The 20,754-nt window shown below is 44.7% G+C and overlaps 1 protein-coding gene across 2 annotated transcripts in view; it reads right to left on the bottom strand.

The window, feature by feature from the left end:
* Positions 1-72: 72 nt before the first annotated feature.
* The window catches only part of arid2 (AT-rich interactive domain 2), a 31,835-nt gene continuing 11,153 nt past the window's right edge, over positions 73-20,754 (bottom strand). The window contains exons 5-21 of one of the 2 annotated variants that reach the window (XM_083691971.1): positions 19,766-19,984; positions 19,437-19,504; positions 19,121-19,190; positions 18,555-18,805; positions 17,821-17,917; positions 14,395-14,604; positions 13,842-14,009; positions 13,018-13,090; positions 11,656-11,790; positions 11,119-11,315; positions 8,458-10,868; positions 6,889-7,037; positions 4,457-4,595; positions 3,920-4,002; positions 2,867-2,990; positions 1,447-1,538; positions 73-539 (exon numbers count right to left, since the gene is read on the bottom strand). In XM_083691971.1, coding sequence (XP_083548097.1) covers positions 428-539; positions 1,447-1,538; positions 2,867-2,990; positions 3,920-4,002; positions 4,457-4,595; positions 6,889-7,037; positions 8,458-10,868; positions 11,119-11,315; positions 11,656-11,790; positions 13,018-13,090; positions 13,842-14,009; positions 14,395-14,604; positions 17,821-17,917; positions 18,555-18,805; positions 19,121-19,190; positions 19,437-19,504; positions 19,766-19,984 — 4,598 coding nt within the window. In that variant the 3' untranslated portion in view covers positions 73-427. The remainder of the gene's footprint in view (positions 540-1,446; positions 1,539-2,866; positions 2,991-3,919; positions 4,003-4,456; positions 4,596-6,888; positions 7,038-8,457; positions 10,869-11,118; positions 11,316-11,655; positions 11,791-13,017; positions 13,091-13,841; positions 14,010-14,394; positions 14,605-17,820; positions 17,918-18,554; positions 18,806-19,120; positions 19,191-19,436; positions 19,505-19,765; positions 19,985-20,754) is intronic. The other variant, XM_083691972.1, reaches the window with a different exon arrangement.

Raw genomic sequence — 20,754 nt, 5'->3', positions numbered from 1 at the left:
TAAAGAAAAACAATCGAGCCAGTCATCCACTGCTCCTCCCTCCCCAGCCCCTCCCTCCCTCAGCACCACCCCCAGACCTTCAGCCTGCCACCACTCCAACTCATGTCAGTTCTCTGTGAACAGTCCCAGTATTACAAAAAGTGTGCTCGTAGGTGGGGTTTCATTAGTAGAGTCCCTTAGGGCAGCAGTCTAAAGAGCTCCCCCTGTTGGGCGGCTGGTGGAAGACCCCGTGGCAGTTTGTTGTATGGAAAGGACAGGGGGGGGGTTGGAGCACAGGAGGGGGGAGGGGAGTTAGAGGGGCATAGTTGCGGTAAATGTCAGCTGCTGCCCTCCTATGTGCCCCATTGCCAAGAGGACACCTCTTTATGGGTGGTTCTACCTCTTATTGGGGGGGTGGGGGGAGGTGGTGGGGGGTGTCCTGCTGGGCTCAAGCCTGGAGAGAGCGCGTCAGTTCAAAAAGGCATTTGGCGAGCGTGGTGGAGACCTCCATGTTACTGAGCGCCAGCACAGACAGGTGGCTCTCATGCCTCTTCATCAACCTGAGGAGGAAGAGACAGACTCCTGTTACAAACACCCCCTCCACATCATATCACTGAAAATAAACAATAGAATGAGAAATGGATAACACATATACACATTTGGCATGACGCTTTTATTCAAAGTGAGTCAATACATTGTTGTATGCATGGTCCCTGCAGGAATCAAACTCACAATATAAGCGTTACCAATACCATGCTCTACCAATGGAGCCACACAGGACCAGATGTTACATATACAATGACAGATAATGTTCTATGATCCATGACATCACAGGGCCTCTGCCATCTTGGCTGTACCATTTGGAATGTCTGATGTCTGATGTCTTAGTGGTAATATGCTGGTGAAGTGATTGCATCATAACCATGACAACAAAAATATCAACCAGCCGTCTGGAGACAAGCAAAGCAAAGCTTTGGAATGTCCATAGGAGACTAGTTTATATCGAGAATCAAGCTTGTTTGTTGAGCGTAATCAAATTCCTACTATCTCCGTTTCGGGGAGGATGGGGAAAGTGAAATAATGAACACTTCAATTGTATTACAATGGGAGTGAGTTTGACATGAAAATTGTGATATTTGGCTGCCAGTGTTAGAGCGCTGCATGCCTGTCTGTGTCTCCAAAACAGAGAATGACATTCTACTTCACCAGCCTCTTGTCTTCCAACAGAGTCTGATCTCTCTAATAACTCTCAAACGGGTGCTAACCATACAACTGTGTATACCAAACACTGCATATAAATACCTCTTAAAGTAGCCAGTCGCTATAGGAGGCAACAGTGTAATAGAATTTTCATAGGTTGTTTCCACGATTTGCAACGCTAGAATGACGTAGCTGTCGTCAATGTATTATGACTTTCTAAACAGAAAAAGATTGACCCCATTGTGGTTGTGAATGACCTAGACTTACTTCCGACCGCAGTCTGAATACTTGGCGATGTTCTTCAGCGTTAAGGCAGCAGTTAGTCTTATGTGTTTGGTCATTGGTCCCTCTTTTTCATCCTATAAGGAAAGAGATAATGTTCATTACAAGATTTCCATATACCCTTAATATGATGAATCTCTAGTAATAAAAGGATGGACACTTTGGAAACCCTACATTCAGGGTTCCCACTCTCTTCATCAAATCATTTTCCAGGACATTTCACGATAAATAATTGGGAGATATTACTCACTGAGTGGCTAAACACACAATTACTATCAATGGCTGGCTGCCACACAGCCTCAGTTGGTATCTCATGTGTAGAACATGGATGCCAATATTGACCCTCCTTTTTCTTTACTACTTAACCAAGACTTTATATCCTTCACCAAGACATACTAATAGGCTTGTGTTCAAGTCAATGAAGAGGCACTACAGTGGCATTGTTTCAGCTAAAACTAGGGTATGGCAGAATCATTGCAGAAAAAATTGGGCGGTCCTCTCCCAGGAAAATGTGGACTTCTATAAGCACATTTCATGCAATCCTACATGGTTAAAGCAGCATTTTTAAGCAGTAGTTTGCTTGCTTCCGAGCCACAACACTGGCAAATCCCTCTGCTAATCTGCATCAATTAGTGCCATGTAACAATGGTGCATATTTCAAGCAGTGTCACACACACAAGATACACATTGAGCAAGTGTTGAATTGTTTCAGTGTGGCTCAAAGAGTAAGCACAAGTAACTGTTGCAGTGAATAAAAGTTGTTAATGTTGTTTTTTATTGAAAAAAACAACAACATATATTTGGATTATTTTGCTTTGGCTACACAGGAACCTACCCATGAATTGTTCATAGAAGGCTGCATAGGCTATTCCCCGCAAGGAAATACAATAAAATAAGTAGGCCTAATGGGCTACATAACAGAATCGACAGAAACAGGAACTTTCCAAAACTGTGTGTGTAGGCCTATAAATCACCAATTACGCAATGAGGGTTAACATAGGCCCAGTTTAACCACAACACACCAACACTCATGCCATAGACTAAACTGTTTGAATTGCTTACGTTTAATTAGAATTCTCTCCAATCCTTCACCCTACCCTCCATTTACCAGTAGGTATAACCGCTATAAACATCACTAGTTGTGGTATACCATTGCAGCCTGTGCGGCGCACCAACTGCAGTTGTTCTGATCCAATAGTCTACATGACATGTTTACTGTCATACAATGGATGCAATCAGTAACTTCTCCCCATAAGACTATAGTTCTTCACATAAACCCGTTTCTACTGGTGTTAACTTTTTTTGGCCATGTGGATAAAATAAAACAATAACATTGTCAGGCTCCACATCACCAGGCTGCATACTGCCAGGCTCCATATGGTCAGGCCCTAGCAGTCATACTCACAGTGAAGTCCCTGAACACCAGGTTCCGTGAGCCTCTGCGCAGGGCCATGAGGGCGGCACTCGGATGATTGACGATAGCTTTCTGTGCTCGCGGTGCAGGGGTGCTGCTCGCCACTGGCTGAGGCCTACAGGACAACACAGGGAAACAAGTTAGGTCATCACCCCCACCTAAGGTACTGGACATGCATAGTGATTCATCTTACTCCTATTCATAAAGCTAATACAAGTTCCACTTCCTATAACAGGCATTCAAATGCATCTCATCCCAAAGGTGACTTGCCTAGATTTCATATAGCGTGGAGGTCAGCTTGTGTCCTTTGCTGTGGTTTATGCCTAGCTACTTGCATTAATGATTCATGCCAACTACCAATTCACATTACCAGCCTCCACCTTACGTCACTAAAGGGTAGTTGTGTGTTATTTTACTTTGGAGCCCCCCCCCCCCCCCAGATCTCTCTCCACTCCTCCCATGATGATGTGTGTGTGTGTGTCCCTTTTTACCTCTCGCTTTCCATGTGATCAGTTTCCAGACAAAACTACTCAAAAATTCGGAATAATTAAGTTTATATTCGGCTCATATCCGTTTAAGTCTCATTGTTCGTGCATATCCGAATACCGTTTTCGGATGCAGGTACATCCCTAATGAAGACCCAACGGGCAGGCTGCAATGTTTTTGTAATATCGTTCACCTTTACTTTACAGGTTGATTCTAAATCTATTGTTTAGATGAATTACCATAATTTAAATATATTCTTTAGATGAATTACCATAATCTAAATCCATTCTGTAGATCAATTACCATAATCTAAATCTGACTCCTGTCATTCTGAGCACCGCGGGTAGACGCCCTAATTAGCTACGCACCCAATGCATATGGATGTCTGGTACATTTCTCAAATGTCCGGTAAATGGAAATGTTGCAGGTCACATTGGTCGGTGCCAAAAACCAGAGCAGACTGGATGTAACAAATGTTTCTGTTCACACATATTTAACTATTGGTTGTAGATTCAGAACTGGTGACCATATATAACAACACACTACAGAGGTACGTACTTGGAAGTTTTCTGATTGGCGTCTTGCGTCTGCTCCTCAAGTTTCAGTCCGGCCAACAGGGCATCCCGAGAACAGTGCTTATCCTGCAAGCAGAGCAGACGGAATTATTAGCATGCTCAGACGGATGGACGCATACCATGGATCTCCTTTCCTGATACATTTCAGGTATTAAAAATAACTTTTGTGGTTTATTGTATGTTACTGTCTCATGTGTTGTGGGTTAGGGTTACAAAATGGAGCATATCTACAAAATATCTATGAAATCTATTTTTGTTCTCCATTAAAACATTTGAAAAAAATAAAAATAATAAAAAATAATAAATATTATATATATATATATATATATATATATATATATATATATATATATATATATATATATATATATATATATATAGACCACACATGGTTTCAAAATGCTTTACTGAATCACTGTGATTACCCATAAACAATATTGAGATGCAAAAGGCATTTATCCTGCCAGTGTCTCAGTGAGTGAGTGTGTACATGGTGCATTCATGTGGGGTCTGGTCTTGCCTGTAGGTGGGTGATGAAGGACAGTCTCTGTCTGGGGAACGGTTCACAGCCCTCCCAGAGGCACTGGCCAGGGTACACCTCCTTACTGCCATGCTGCGTGGCTGCATGGTAGAACACCTGAGACGGAGTCTCAAACCACCTGGTGGGAAAAACAACAATGGAGACTTTAACCCATGAGCATGCTGCTCTCTCCAAACAGTTCTGGATAAGACAACCAACAACATTGCCTTGGAGATGGTTACGTAGTCATGCTATGGAGAAACGCTTAAAGGCCTACTAAAGTGAAAATTGTCATTTCCAGTGTTTTGGTCTAAATGTTGGCATCACCAGATCAAATTAACACCAACCAAATATGAAAATTAAATTTGTCGTTTTCCGTCACCATGACCTGCTTATGTTTTACTCCAATAGGATGCATGCTCTGTGTAGTAAAACTCAATCAAATAAACCAATTATATAATTTGTTTGCATTTTACATCCCTCCCATTTTAGCCAGCAATAGCAGTACATACATTGTCAGCTCACATCAGGTACAGATAACAGACCAGATGAAACTGGCCATTTAGAATGTTGTGATTAAATGCAGCAGAACTGTTCAGAATACAAAAGGTAAGAAAATTATGTAACTGAAGTTATCTTGTTGTTGAGATAGCACAGTGTTGCATTTTGCAAGTTAGAAGAACAACCTGTTTGCTTATTACTGCTTATACTAACTTATCTTAGTAGTGTTGCTAACAATTTTACACAGCTAGCTTCAAAGTAATTTGCCAAAAATTTAATAGCATCCAACTGCAAAGAGAAATTCTGCATAAATCCACATAGACACTGTAGGCTGCTAATGAATTGGTCAACATTACAGCCAGCTAAAAATGTTTTATTGGGAACGGCTCACGAGACAAACTGTCAATCAAACTCGTGAGCGTCACACCCTGTCAATCACGTAGTCTGCTGGCTTGAAAAATTGTGATAAGCAAAGAGGAGAAGCTATTTCTCGCTTCTTTTGGAACAATTAAAGAATGTAACCATTTACCCAGTAAATTATTTAATATGGAAATCAAAGTCACTTTAGTGGGCTTTTAACAAATGGTGCAACTAGAAACTTTCACTAGAAGCACTAACTGGAAACTCACTCAGATTATTTGGCATAATCTGCATGGCAGGTCAAATCTGTTCTGTTATGCAGGATGTACACTCACCGGCCACTTTATTAGGTACACCTGTTCAACTGCTCGTTAGCGCAAATATCTAATCAGCCAATCACATGGCAGCAATTCAACGAATTTAGGCATATAGACATGGTCAAGACGACCTGCTGAAGTTCAAACCGAGCATCAGAATGGGGAAGAAAGGTGATTTAAGTGACTTTGAACGTGGCATGGTTGTTGGTGCCAGACGGGCTGGTCTGAGTATTTCAGAAACTGCTGATCTACTGGGATTTTCACACACAACCATCTCTAGGGTTTACAGAGAATGGTCCAAAAAAGAGAATATCCAGTGAGTGGCAGTTCTCTGGGCGAAAATGCCTTGTTGATGCCAGAGGTCAGAGGAGAATGACCAGACTGGTTCGAGATGATAGAAAGGCAACAGTAACTCAAATAACCACTCGTTACAACCAAGGTATGCAGAAGACCATCTGTGAATGCACAACGCACAACACGTTGAAGCAGATGGGCTACAGCAGCAGAAGACCACACCGGGTGCCACTCCTGTCAGATAAGAACAGGAAACTGAGGCTACAATTTGCACGGGCTCACCAAAATTGAACAATAGAAGATTGGAAAAACGTTGCCTGGTCTGATGAGTCTCGACATTCAGACGGTAGGGTCAGAATCTGGCGTCAAAAACATGAAAGCATGGATCCATCCGGCCTTGTATCAACGGTTCAGGGTGGCGGTGGTGGTGTAATGGTGTGGGGGATATTTTCTTGGCACACTTTGGGCCCCTTAGTACCAATTGAGCATCGTTTAAACGCCACAGCCTACCTGAGTATTGTTGCTGACCATGTCCATCCCTTTATGACCATAGTGTACCCATCTTCTGATGGCTACTTCCAGCAGGATAATGTGCCATGTCACAAAGCTCAAATCATCTCAAACTGGTTTCTTGAACATGACAATGAGTTTACTGTACTCCAATGGCCTCCACAGTCACCAGACCAGACGGGAGATTCGCATCATGGATGTACAGCAGACAAATCTGCAGCAACTGCGTGATGCTATCATGTTAATATGGACCAAAATCTCTGAGGAATGTTTCCAGCACCTTATATTGAATCTATGCCACAAAGAATTAAGGCAGTTCTGAAGGCAAAAGGGGGTCCAACCCGGTACTAGCAAGGTGTACCTAATAAAGTGGCCGGTGAGTGTAGTTTATACATACATTTCAAACACATTTTCTCTATCAATGGACTGGAGGAAGAGCATTTAGCTCACCGTTTACAAGACTGCCACAGACACTTGAAGTTCTGTCCCACTTTCCTGGTCTCCAGGGCTGCCGCCGGGGCCTGCGGCCTGGGGAGAGGGTTGTTGGGGCTGGGGTTGCCTGTCTGGGTCACTGGGGGTGGAGAAGGTGTCAAAGCAGGCTGAGGGAGAAGAGGCAAGGAATGATTAGTCGACCAAAATACCACAAAAATATCAGGTAAAACATTATTTCCAGGGAGAGGATCTGAAAAAGAGCTACTTTCAATTCAATTGCAATTGTCTGTACCTCAAAATTATTAACAGCTACAATTTAGTTTTTTTTCTTAAAGTGAGGTTAAAACATATTTTGGTTGTGTCTGACGCCTGAAAAAATGTGTCTTGTTTTTTCTCAGGTAGTTCTGTCCACCAACAGACCCAGCGTGTGTTGAGGGTCCTCGCTATTATATATTACAACCGTGATGTAAATAAACTTCTCTTATAACAATGTCCATGGAAAGATGGCGATCCGGTATGCAAACTTTAAATTACCACTGTGAAAATCTGTTGCTGGTGGTACAGTCCCAGACCTGTAGTCCAAACTCATTTTGAATAATTGTTGTGTCCAGTCTTTTTACAATATTACAGAGGGGTGTTTTTGTTACTGTGTGCACGGAAGGAAAACAGTGGAACTGTGGAGGTGCCTTGACGATAAGCTTTGAAATAGATGTTAATGAGGTCAGGTCAGGTGGTCTCTGGGCCCTACTTATGGCCAGTACCTTTCTAAAGGAACAGACTGCAGGAGGAAGTGAGTAGGCCAGCCACATATTTATTCTGTTGGACAGGAAAGTCAAGGATCTGATCCAAATAATCAAGACCAAATAGCATTCGAATGAGCCTTCTCAGTTATCAAATGCAGCATGTAAAACAAAACAAAAAGTATATTCATCAGAATGGAAACCAAATTAATTCAAGAGCCTTGATATTACAAGAGCCTATAACCACCAGAAAACCATATTTGTGTGTATTTCTGGTCAATCCATGATGCATACTGTACCACCCCCAACTGTCATCATTACTCCTGCAGCTGCATCACAGCTATCAAAACACAAGGTCTGTGTTTACTACTTAAAACCGCATTAATGTGTGTCAGACGAGAGTTTTTGCACTGTGAACCTGCTCTACTAAACCAGCAGCACGCTCTAGCTCTTGCACTGTTCAACAGAAGGACCTTGCATGGGAGGGAGGGGGAGGAGAATCTTGAGAGTTGTAGGACTTGACTCAAATGGGCAATTTGGAACATCAGGTCTGATCAAAGCGAGATATTGTTGATTGAGTTTACTATTGACTAATGAAAACGAACTGCTCCAGGGGCGCTGGAATATGGTTGACCCCTGTTGTCTTGTGTGTTGTCCCGGGGGGTGTGTGTGCAGTGCCTGTGTGTTGTCTGGGGGGGGGGTGCAAAAAATTACATTCCAACAATTGATGAGAATTGATTGCATGGCCAATAAACAGTCTTTGTCTTTAGTACAGTCTTGTATTAGGACAGTGTGTAAGCTACACAAAATCGGCACACTACATGCTGAATCAGGTGTCATCACTCACCGTGGATCCAGCAGTCTGCATGGGAGAGCAGCTCCGTTGATGCGTGGTGTTCTCTATTGCTACCTTGGCTACTGTGCTTGGGTTGGCTCCAGCCGGGACAGCCACCATGGTGGAGCTGCAGCCTGCGTTGTTGGGGTCGCTGATGGTGATGATCCTCACCCCAACCTTGCTGGGGATCCCCGAGGCCGCTGCTCCCCGATCCTCGTCCTCCGCCGGCCTCTTAAGTGCGCGGCCTTCGTCCATTCCATTGGCCGACAGGCTCTCGTGCCCCGTGGCACTCTGGGAGTTTACAGTGAAAGCGTTAGGGAAAAGCTGCTGCTGCCTCAGTGCAGGCACGCCATGGCTGGGCCCCAGGGGTCCGTTGGCCAGCTCCATGGGACCCCTGGCACCGGCTGCCTGAGGCCCGTTGGCCAGGCGCTCTGCCTGCTCGGCTTTGGCAGTGTCCCTCTGGTGGGGGTGGGAGGGGTCCTGGGGGGGGCCCACCTCCCCGTTTCCCAAGTGTTTGGAAGCGATGTGATTTGGAATGTTTTTGCTTAAGTGGGCGCCAACATTAGCGGCGTCCCCCCTCTCAAAGTCACAGACCCCGTTAACCAGGGTTTTTTTGGGGTCGGCGTGACCCTCCTGGCCTGTGGCTGCCTGCCTCCCATTGGTGGGGCAGCCCTCGCTGGCGGGCCCATTGGCCGCCCCCTGGCTGTTCCCTGAGTGGTACGGAGGTAGACTTGAATCGACGCTCATCCTCCCGTTCAGCAGCTTGGCCCCCGGCGTGTCGGCCCCTGCCAGGTCCCCGTTGCTGGTTTTGGCAGCACCGCCCCCCTCGGCCAGGGACGAGTTCTCCATCACCTCGATCTTACGCTCGTGTATGTGCAGCCCCGTAGCGTCCTTGGCCTCCTCCTCCTTCTGGCAGATGATCTTGTCTCCCCTGAACGGCGGCGCCGGGCCGTGGGCCATAGTGCCGGGCTGGACCAGAGGCAGGCCTGGGGCTGCTGCGCCCTGGCTCATGGCTGCGGCCGCCGAGGAGCTGGTGAAGCCGGTGTTGGGCACCACGGTGAAGGTGACCTGGCCACCAGGCGCTGGGCCCTGGATGATGGTGGCAGGGCTGCTAGTGGAGATGAGCTGGCCTGGCAGGAGCTGCATGGTCTGGAGAGGGCCCTGGGCCTGCAGCGGGCTGGGCACCAGCTGCACGTTGAGCTGCTGGGGTTGTGAAGGGCCCTGCGCAGTGAAGCCTGCCCCGGGGCTGTTGGCCACCTGGTAGAGCACCTGTGGGCTGGGGGCCCGCTGGGTGCTGGGAGGGGGCACCTGGGGTGCAGGCAGGATCAGCTTGCCACCCGGCGTGGAGGGCCCTCGCTTTGGAAGCAGTAACTGTTTGATCAGGCTGGACTCTGTGGAGGTAGGCTGGGCAGGAGGTGGCCCCGGCAGAGGCTGGGGGTGAATCTGAAGCTGCTGCTGTTGTCGCTTGACTGAGAGCATCTGGCTAACGGTGGGAGGGCCCTGGGCCTGGGCATTAGAGGGAGAGGGCAGCACCTGGGGGAGGTTGGAGGCAGAGGGAGGGCAGGGCGAGGTGGCACCAGATTGCCCTGCCAGCTGAATGGCCTGAGCGCCGGGCATGGTATTGGGGTTAGCTAGCACGATCTGATGGATGGCCGGGGCGTAGGCCTGGCTCTGCTGGGGGTTGGGGCTGACGATGACTACGCTGGATTGCTGTGACTGCTGCTGGTTGTGAGTGGCTGCAGGCGCTGGCCCGCTGGCCTGGGATGGAGCTGGCTTGGGAGCGATGTTCTGGAAGGTGACTCGAGAGCCCTGGGTGTTGGGCACGCCTGCGATGGTGAACACCTGGCCCCCGCCCACCTGGAAGTTCTGTAACGAGGTGCAGGGGGCCGCCATGCCACCGGCATAGTGCTGAGGGGGAGAGAAAACAGCGGCCTCGTTCTGGAGGCCGCCCTGGGGGGCCGAGGGGGTCGTCTGGGGCAGGGGCGGACGCTGGGATATAGGGGAACACACACCCTGCACCCTGGCGGTGAAGATGTGGCCCTGTTGCACCTGCTGGAACAGCGTGACGGGAGTCCCAGGGGGGAGGACAGGGGAGTGTTGGCCCAGCAAGGGCTGCTGATGCTGGGGAGGAGGCAGGGCTGGGCTGAGGCTGTGGTTATGGATCCCTGGGGCTGAGGTGGGAATGGAGCTCTGGATCATGGCAGTCTTGAGGATGTCCCCGGGCCGGGCCTGCTGCTGGGGCGCAGCGAGGGGGTTCAGGGGGAACTGCTGTTGGTGGTGCGGGAGGAGACGAGGAACAGTCTGAGCAAGCTGAGCTGCTTGGGGCGGCTCCTGCGTGTTAAAGGCCACCTGTGGGGCTGCCGCACTAGCAGCAAGGCTGGGAGCCAGCTGCCGAGTGAACTGGGGGCCGAGGCCGGCGTGGCCTGTACACAGTGATGGAGGACGAGAGATAGAGATAGAACATGTGTCAGGATGTATTACGTTCTCTGCATTTTCCTTCAGGATAAAGCAAATGTCGCAAAGCATGATTTGCAGGTAAGCAAGTGAAATTGTTTCATTATAAAATCATTCATAAACCACACTCTCCAATGGTCAGAAGCAAATACTACTAATACATTTATTCCACCAACACTGCCACTAGACGACCTGTTACAGGGAGTGTAGTGTGTTTACCTGAAGGGGTTGACTGTGGGTCAACGGGGCCCTCGGGTCTGGGCCCTGGGGTGGGGCTGGGCTGCTGCTGCTGCTGGTAGTACAGCTGGATGGGCAGAGGGATGGCCCTCCGTCTCAGCCCCACCACGTGGATGTGTGCCTGCATGTTGGGCTTGGTGTCCTCCTGCCGCTTAACGGTGTGGTTTGGGAAGATGCTGCTGCAAGAGAACACAGAGAGAAGGATCACTGTCCGTACTAACACTGGTCAAATGGGAGCCAATCCTCAATTCAAATTCTGACCTTACTATTGAACCTTGTGTATTAAACAACAAACCAACATCTATTTCAGATTCGCAAAATACAAATAAATGAATGAATCACTTCCAGTTTCCAAAGATGTGCGTGCCACTGATGACCTTACATTACAGGGAGAACATTGGTTGAAATGCAAATACTTAGAAACCCCAAACCCAACACCCAGGATTCTCCTGACCCCATGCATGATTCAACTCATGAGACAATGCTTTGTTTTCTGCTGCTGGGGATATGCCAACTCACCGTAGGCATTTGTAGAAGCCAGAGGAGGTCAGAATGCCGCCCCGTGCCATCTTGCTGCAGGTGGCCAGGTACTCAGAGTACATCTCTGATCGTGACACGGAGCCCTCGGGGTTCGCCTCAAAGTGTGCGTTCAGCCTGTCCAACACAAACAAACAGGATAGGATGTAGACTAACTCACAGGGGTCAATGGTGTTAACTAACAGACTGTTTGACCTATCGTTCGACTTGTCAGGTTGTGGAGAAACTATCTGCAAAGCTTAACAGATGTCAGAGTAAGAGAATAAATGTGCTGGGGTCTGTGTGTAATAGTGTTATCCTGATACCAGAATTTCGAACTTCAATCACGTTACCAGTTCCCGTTACCAGAAAAAGCAAGCCCCATGCATTGGAAGCGACGGTTGCATCTCATCGCTATAGGCCAGCGGGTGGAAATGCAATTTGGCCAATGAACACATCTCTTACCAGCCCAATGTAAAGTCACATTTCAAAAGGACTAAATAAAGAGGAACTGACAGCATGTTTGTACTCAAACAAACATTACACGTTTTTTTTTGGTGTACACAGCCCTAGATATTAACATTGACATTATTGGCTATGCACATGCCACAAGCATTTCATGTGGAAGTGATATAAACCATTAGTTACTTTGGTTTGGAGTCAAGTTTAGAAGCATTTATATGCACTATTAAGATTGCTCAGCTGAGGGTAATCACGTTTAGTTTCATGGGAAATGTGACTGGCTCATCTGGCTGGCTAACTGAAAAATATGCTTTTTGTGCACATTTCCAAATTAAATGAATGCCTCACATTCAACCACACAACTCCGTTCCTAGTTTCAAAGTCATGTTACTAAGAAATTGAAGGGGGGAAAAAAATTCAAATTATTGACAGATTAATGGAATCACCCTGATTGGTGGAAACACAACACCCAAAAAAGTGTGTGCTTGGGCCCAAAAGAATTGTGGAGTGGGCTCGAATGGAAAAGCGGCATGTGCGTTGTTAAATTTGAAATTGTTCAATAAAAATGCTTGGCATTTACTGACCTCCATGGTATAATAATTTTTCAAACTTTGAGAATGTGCAAAACATTTGTCACAATGTTGGAATGTCTTGCGTGCAAAGTGGACAGGAGTTTTTACTTAGTTAAGTGACACTTTGATGCGTTCGGTTGCACCTCTACTGAAAAAATACCGGTACTAATTAAAAACGTATTTCAAATTCTGGTATTGTGGTACTATCGAAGCACCGGTACACCATGGAACACTTGTGTGTAAGAGGGGGAACACAAGTGATAGAGAAATAGGGAGAGGGGAGATAGAGGGAGGGAGAGGAGGAGAAACACACTGTATATGTGTGACTCACCACTGCATTGTAAACTTCTCCCCATCTAGTTCAACAATACCAGGTGGAGTGGATTGAACAGGGACTCTTGCAGCTGGGGGAGGAGAGAGAGAGAATACAGTTTAATCTTCACCATTGCGACCCTGAAACTCTCCAGTCTCTCGAAATTTCTTTTTCTTAAAATATTTTGGAAGTTCGAGACCTTTTTCAATGCTGATACAGTATTTCTGTAGACTTTAAAACATGAGTGACAAACAACTGGCAACTCACTAAATTAAATTTAAAAAGCCCAAATGTGTGTTGCGCTTAGTGTATTGATCCCAATTTGTCCACCAGATGGCAGTGAAATAGAACATATAAGATGCTGATAGTGCCACCCTCAGGCTCACATAAACATGGGGCTAAAGCCTGGTTTACTCAGACACAACCTTGAAGCCACAATCCCTAATTCCAAAACAAATGTCAGCCCCGCCACATAAAGCTGAGCTGAGGGTCAGGTTTGAGGCAATGTTATCACTCTCACATTCATAGACAACAACAATGTTCATGATATGGTTGCAACTTGTGTCAAACTGAGTGTAAACCAAGCTTAAGGGAGCTCTTTGCCTCTGGGACAGCAGAGGCTGAAAAGCCCTGGAATTCTCAGCTTTTAGTGCGAACATATCTAAAAACAGTATTGCCATATGACGACTCAATTTCCATAGTCATATGGTATTAATGTTTTGAATGTAAGTGTCTGTTGACTGACGATACTTGGCATGTGCACTATGATCATTCCATTAGCTTTGAAGTGATTCAGAATGGAGTATCTGAAGATCAGGGCTCAGGTATTATGAGTCACTCACCAGGTAAGGTTGCTCCTTGCAGTGGCGTAGGCAGCTGTTCCACGAGCTGTGGCCGTACCTCTGCAACCTGGCTGCTCCCGGCACTCTGGTGCTCGATCAGCCTCACAGCCGTCAGAGCGTCTGGCCCGAACGTGTGCAGGTCTACTGACACCAGCCGCACCAGCAGGTCTGCCCAGCGATGGAGAGAGAAAAAGACAGAAACTTAGTACAGCTGGGTTCTACCTGTAGACCAAGAGGAGATCCTCAGGGGCCAAAAGTAACATTTGGGTTTACAAGTCTGAAGAAGGGCAACACATCACAAGAGCCTGATTCCAGATCACTACTGATACATCCCCTTCGACCTCAGCAGAGCAGCAGAGATCCGCCCGGTTTTGGGTACCTGGGATTGAACTCAGGTCTTTTGCACACCAAATCCATTTCCCATCCTCATGTTTCAAGAACGACAATTGTTGTCCCAGACATTATTCAAATGCCCCCTCCACTACATAGACACACACATTTAAAGTACACAATGCCTATTTTCACATGTGATACTCCTGTCCACAGTTCCTACCTATACTCCTGTCCACAGAGGCGATCTTGCTGCAGGGGATCTCTCCTAGCTCAGCCAGCAGGTAGAGCACCTCCAGGGAGGACATGAGGAGCATGAGGTCCGGCAGCGACAGCAGGCCAATCACCTCCCGGTACGAGTCCTGGTCCACGTACTCGCAGATCAGCACGCCGTTGTCTTCCGCCTTACTCAGGTTACCCAGGATCTCCATGGCTGAGGGACATGGGGTTATCAAAGTTATCTATCTATTATTTTAATTTAACCTTTATTTCACAGGTAAGTCAACTGAAGACCAATTCTCATTTCCAAGGACGACCTGGCCAAGAGGCCCAACATTGTGTAAATATTTCAAACAAGGGTCTGTGAAGGTGACTACTTGAATTTGGATTCATGCCATGAGTACGTGTGTATGTTCTTTCTGTAGCAACTCATGGCTTGAGTCTCAATTCTGAAATCAATTTGCTTTTCTTTACACACAGTGCACTGACACACATCATAGTTAGTGTAGGCACCCAGGCATCAAGCACAGGTCAGGACCAAGCCAAAAGCTGGAGGTACTACAGTACTATCTCAGCCGCAAGGCTAAAACTGACACAGAGGGCACGTTATATGGGCTAAGTATTTGGACGGTGAAGTATCTTTTCTTCTTTTAACTTTTATTTGAGGGCATTTCTATAGATATTGTTTTACCACCAAAACAAACACTTTTTATACATAGTTGTTAGTTCGTTATTTCAGGGCACTGTCAATGTCTAGTATTGATTCTAGTTTTTGCATTTGAAGTCTGCTGTTAGCATCTGTCAACATGAGGACCAGGTGTCAATGAAAGTCAAGGATCCCTGAATTTCAGAGTCAGACGTTCTAGCTAACTTGTCACAAGCAGCGTAGTTCCAATCAACTGTATAGACTGCATGACGCAGGTTTGTTTACTCTCATGAAGTGAGCAGTATTTAATAACGGTTGTCTTGGGGGGGGGGGGGGCTGGAATAAACTATTACTGGAAATTATAGTGGTTGGCAAATAGAAAGTGCAGGGGGTATTCTAACACTATGTTTTAAGAAAACACAGTACATTTTTGTATGTGTTCTTTTTTTTTTTTTTTTTTTTTTAATAAAACATAGTATAACAAAGATAAAATCAGTGGATGATCAAACTGTGTCACAACAAGTTAGATTGAACAGCAAATCACTGATATCAATATGCAGTCAATGTGAAATTCTCATTTGGCATAAAAGTAACTGCACATAAAATAAATAAATGTTGTTCTGTTCATCAATGGAGATCATTTCTGGTCATAATTGAGATTTTTGCCCAATCAGCATTAAGAGCATCTTTTTGCCATTGACAATCCTATTAAAACTGTGCTAAAAGGGAATTCTGTAAAAAAAGATGTTCGGCAGATACAGTGCCTTCAGAAAGTATTCAGACCCCTTCACTTTTTCCACATGTTGTTGTGTTTGACTCAATTGACTCAATTTAAAATGGATTAAATTAAAAGAATTTGCCATCAATCCACACACAATACCCCAGAATGACAAAGCGAAAACAGGTTTAGACATTTCAGTACATTTATTAAAATTGAAATACAGAAATGGCTCATGTACATAAGTATTCAGACCCTTTGCTATGACACTCTTAAAATGAGCTAAAATGCAAAAATGTCATCAACAAATCAATCAGTAAGTTGAATTGAGTCCAAGGATAATAGTTCATGTTATTTTGGAATTAATCTCTTTGTTTTTATAGGGTCTCTGATTTGCATAGGAACACTGTGTGGATCAGGTTGTCATTACAAACCGAGCAAATGGAGAGGAATAAACCTGCTCAGGAATGAGACCCTGAGGCCTGGGGAGACATACAAACATCTACAAATTTGAATGGTGGAGAGGAAAACCAAGTGGCCAAAAAGAATCCCTTAATGGAAAATAATCTCTCATATCCATAATTGTGTTTGCAACAATGAATTAAATGATGCAGCAAAGAAAGTGTCTGTAAATGTGTTTATCTGGTTTTACTACAAAGCATTAAGTTTGGTGCAAATCCAGCACATGCAATGCAGTTTCTGCACCATCTCTCGTGTGAAGAATAGTGGTAGCTGCATCAAGTAATGGGTATGTCTGTCACTGGCAGGGACTGGGGAGTTTGTCAAGATCATGAGAAAATTATGAAATTTGCTGAGTTGTTAATGACATCCTAATCTACACAGTGTGTAATTGATTCCTATGCAAATCAGAGACCCTATGAAAAGACATTAATTCTAAAATTACATGAACTATTATCCTTTCATTATGGACTCAATTCAACTTATTGAGTGATTTATTGATGACATTTTTGCATTTTAGCTAATTTTAAGAGTGTCGTAGCAAAGGGTCTGAATACTTATGTCCATGATGTATTTCTGTATTTCAATTTTAATACATTTACTGAAATGTCTAAAAACCTGTTTTTGCTTTATCATTCTGGGGCATTGTGTGTGGATTGATGGCAAATTCTTTTAATTTAATCCATTTTAAATTGAGTCTATAACACAACAAAATGTGGGGAAAGTGAAGGGGTCTGAATACTTTCCAAAGGTACTGTATATAGCTTATCTGTGAATTTGCCCTCCATAAAGTGGCATCAGTATAGGACCCAAAAATCCAGTATCGGTTGGGCTCTACTGTTGGCGGCAGCAGCGAATTAATTAAGTCTTGTCTGCTCAAGTACAAGCAAATGCCTCCAAAGTCATTGGACAGCGTTTTATCATACAGCAAGACAATGATCCCAAACACACTGCCATAGCAACTAGGGAGTTTTTCAGGGCAAAAAAGTGGAAAGTTTTCGACTGACAAAAGATTTAAATCCAATTGAACATGCATTTCATTTGCTGAAAAAAAACAAAAAAAACAACTGAAGATGGCTGCAAAACAGGCCTGGCAGAGCATCACCAGAGAAGACACCCAGCGTCTGGTGGGGTCAATGGGTCGCAGACTACAGGCAGCTGTATGCGGCCAAATACAAAACATGAGTGCTTAATTTGGACATAATATTAACCTGTCCAAATACTTATGGTTTCCAGAAATAGGGGGACTATGTATAAAAAGTGTTGATTTCAAATGGTGAAACGTAATTGTAAAAATACACTCAAATAAAAGCAAGCAATCTGTACATAAACCTCATTAATTGTTTGATTTCAAATGCAGACTGATTAGAGCCTGAAGAAGAAAAAAAAAAAGGCATAGTCCAAAGACTTACGTCAGGTACTGTACACGCACCTCTACACTACCCCCTCATTCAACTACACTACATGCATTGGTTTTTGCTAATTAAGTGTTCCAGCTATTGCTCCATTCTAGTGACTCCAGTAAAGTTGGAATTAAGTTACAGTTGCAAGTTGTCTCAATGTCTAAACAGAAACAGAAAGGGAAACCAGTCAAAACACACACTGACCTCTCATCTTCAAGAACCGGTCTCTGGACATCAAGCATTTGGTGATGGTATGAAACATTAAGTGGGTTGTTCGAAAATCAACAGGATCTAACTGAAGCTATAGGGGGAGAGAAATAAACACACATCTTTGAGTCTGGAGCAGCCATTATGCAATATCAATTACCTATTGACCTTGCAATATTTAGTGTACAAGAAAATCACTGCCTTTCCTCACAAATCCGATAAAAAAGCACCACATACAACTTCTGTATTACACTAAGCAGGCTTTACTAATAAAAAGCTACTTCAAAAGACTCCAGTTTCCTATGAGGAGCTGTCATAACACTACACTACCAACAAGGTATTTGATTATGAAATATTGCCTGGACATCAGTAAAGTTAAATATGAGCAAAAACAAGATACTTTCAAGTTTAATTTCTTCCATTTCATCATTCAATTCTTCATTTGAAGTTGTTGACCATAAATGTTGAACAGGGCTTTTTGTCCATATCAAAGTTGTAACAAAAAAATGTTTTTTCAATATTCACTTTTGATCAAATTACAAAAGATTTTTTGTACAGCTTTCCCCCAAAATTCCATATTGCTATGGATATTGTTAGACATGATCTGAGAAATAGCTAACCCTCAGAAATGTCCATATCAGTGTAGTGCAATACCCCTCTGCCTTAAATAATGTCATACTTAAAAAGTACATTGAAGTAAAACAATAAGGCCTGTCTCCAGCCTTCCTCACCTCTCCGGCCACGTTTCCCAGTGTGTCCAGTCCCAGCTGCCGTAGGGAGATGAAGCTACAGTGGGCGCACAGCAGGAGGAACCTCAGGCATGTGCGGTTAGTTGCCAGCAGTTTGACGTTGGCCTCCTCGAAGGAGAGGTTCCGGAGGATGACGGCCACCTGCAGGACGCGCTGACCCTCGATGTCGCTGATGCCCAGGTTACGCGGAGGGTGGAAGAGGGTGTGCAAACGCTCTTCCCTCAACGTACCATCTGTGACAATGACAACAAAGAGCAGGGTTGGGTCAATTCCATTTCGGAGAACCTTCTTAGTGCACAAAATCAGGGAGATTTTAAACACAACCATAATATTTCAAATCAGATAGAAGGGCATATAATATGCAACAAGTTTAAAACACCTCAGATCACAATTGCATCACATGCAAACGGTTTACTTCACAACATCACTGACACAAAAGCATTTGAGAGATCCCACTGCAAGAATTATTTTTTTATTTTTTTGCTGGTTTCAGCAATGCTTCGGCTATAGACAACAGACATAAAATGTTTGCTTCAATAATTGCTTACCATGTGCTGGACTGCTCCTATCCAAAATGAGGTCCCTGACTTCAACATCCTCTACCACATCCTTCCAGAACTGTGGAATCACATATGGATTAATATAATTGCCTCTCCTGGAGAGATGCAGTTGCATATATAACATTATAAAAAGGGCCAATGCCCTGTGTACAAAGCTAACTGCCATATACTACATGACAGGTTTAAACCCAGGTGGTCTGTGCACCACAAGCCAACAGAGCCAAATCCTCAGACAAGACCACTCATCAGGCAGGTTACTGACCCACTACCGCCACACATACAGGAGGACATGAGTCATCTTTACCTTCATGAAGTCCCGGGAGGTTTTCTCCTTCCAATCCATCCCAAATACAGCCGAGAAGCTGCCAAGTGCTGTAAAGTCACATAGAATACCATTAGAGTACATAATTATTTTCAGCACAGCTCCCCCTCCATTCGTCATTCCATGCATTATAATGACCCCATCCTCCGATTTCGACCTCCACCAGCCTCCCCTTCTGTAGACTAACACCCAACTTTAATGAAGTGCACCAACCAAATACTGGAAACTCTACAGTAATGGTGACTTGCTTTCGTATTTGTGTTTAATTCTGGTCTGACAGGACTGTGATCATAAAGGTGTTGCGGACGTACAGTCATCAAAGACCCCTGCGTGAGCCAGCAGCAATGTGACAAGCTTGGGGTCCTTCTCCAGCTGCATGGCGTGCTTGCTTTCATTGGAGAGGAGAGTGCAAACGTTGATAGCAAAGTCCACTTCATTGGGCAGGCCCGACAGGAGAGAGAGCACCAGTTTGTTGTAGTCGCACGGTGGAGCAAACTCCATGGACAGTCCATAGCTTTGGCGGAGATAGTCTGGACACAAATACAAAATAACATCCAGTTAGAATTTGAACATCATGAATGTGTTAAATTAAAGCTAGTCAAAGTTAGATGAAACCTACTAATGTTGAAATGGAAGTTCAAACAAACGTAGAATGAATTGTTTAAATGTCGCTATTCCACTCATTAAGATGACTAATGCAGATTAAATTACTGAAAACGCAGATTTTTGGATGGCCTACGTTATGAAAATGACGGTTTCAGAAAGCTTGTTTGACCTCTGCTTTATGTTTTTTTGGGCAGTTTACAGCTCAGAAACCCAAAGCAGACCACCTGTAGAGGCAGACTGGGGGTTGTATGATCAACTAGATTAGTAGCAACCAGAGTGTGTGAGTACAGCCATGAGATTTGAGAGGACTTTCCCTCAAGGTGGTCCAAAGTTTATTATTGCTGTCCAATTTAAACATCTATCAGTAATCACGCCACATTCCTCAAATGGCCCACTACTAAAATGTAGCTAGTCACAAGCAACAGTTTAAGCCCCATGAGTGGAGCTACATAGCATAGCTAGCAACCAGCTAACGCAGCTGATGTTGCTAGCTCACTCAGTGACCACCCTACAAGCTAACTCAGGTGATGTAGGGTGGTGACTGAGTGATTACCACACAAGACTCCCCCCACCAAATGGAACGGTTACACAATTGTTCAAATTCATCGCAACAGTTTGTCATGTAAAAAGTGCTTATTACATCCACAAAAACTAAAATGCAGTTTCAAGTTTTAATGCATGATTTTATTCATTT

The sequence above is a fragment of the Argentina silus genome (assembly GCF_951799395.1).
Source record: "Argentina silus genome assembly, chromosome: 20".
In the NCBI taxonomy this organism is placed as follows: Eukaryota; Metazoa; Chordata; class Actinopteri; order Argentiniformes; family Argentinidae; genus Argentina; species Argentina silus.
The sequence above is the reverse complement of the archived record's forward strand: the minus strand, read 5'-3'. Positions and strand labels throughout refer to the sequence as shown.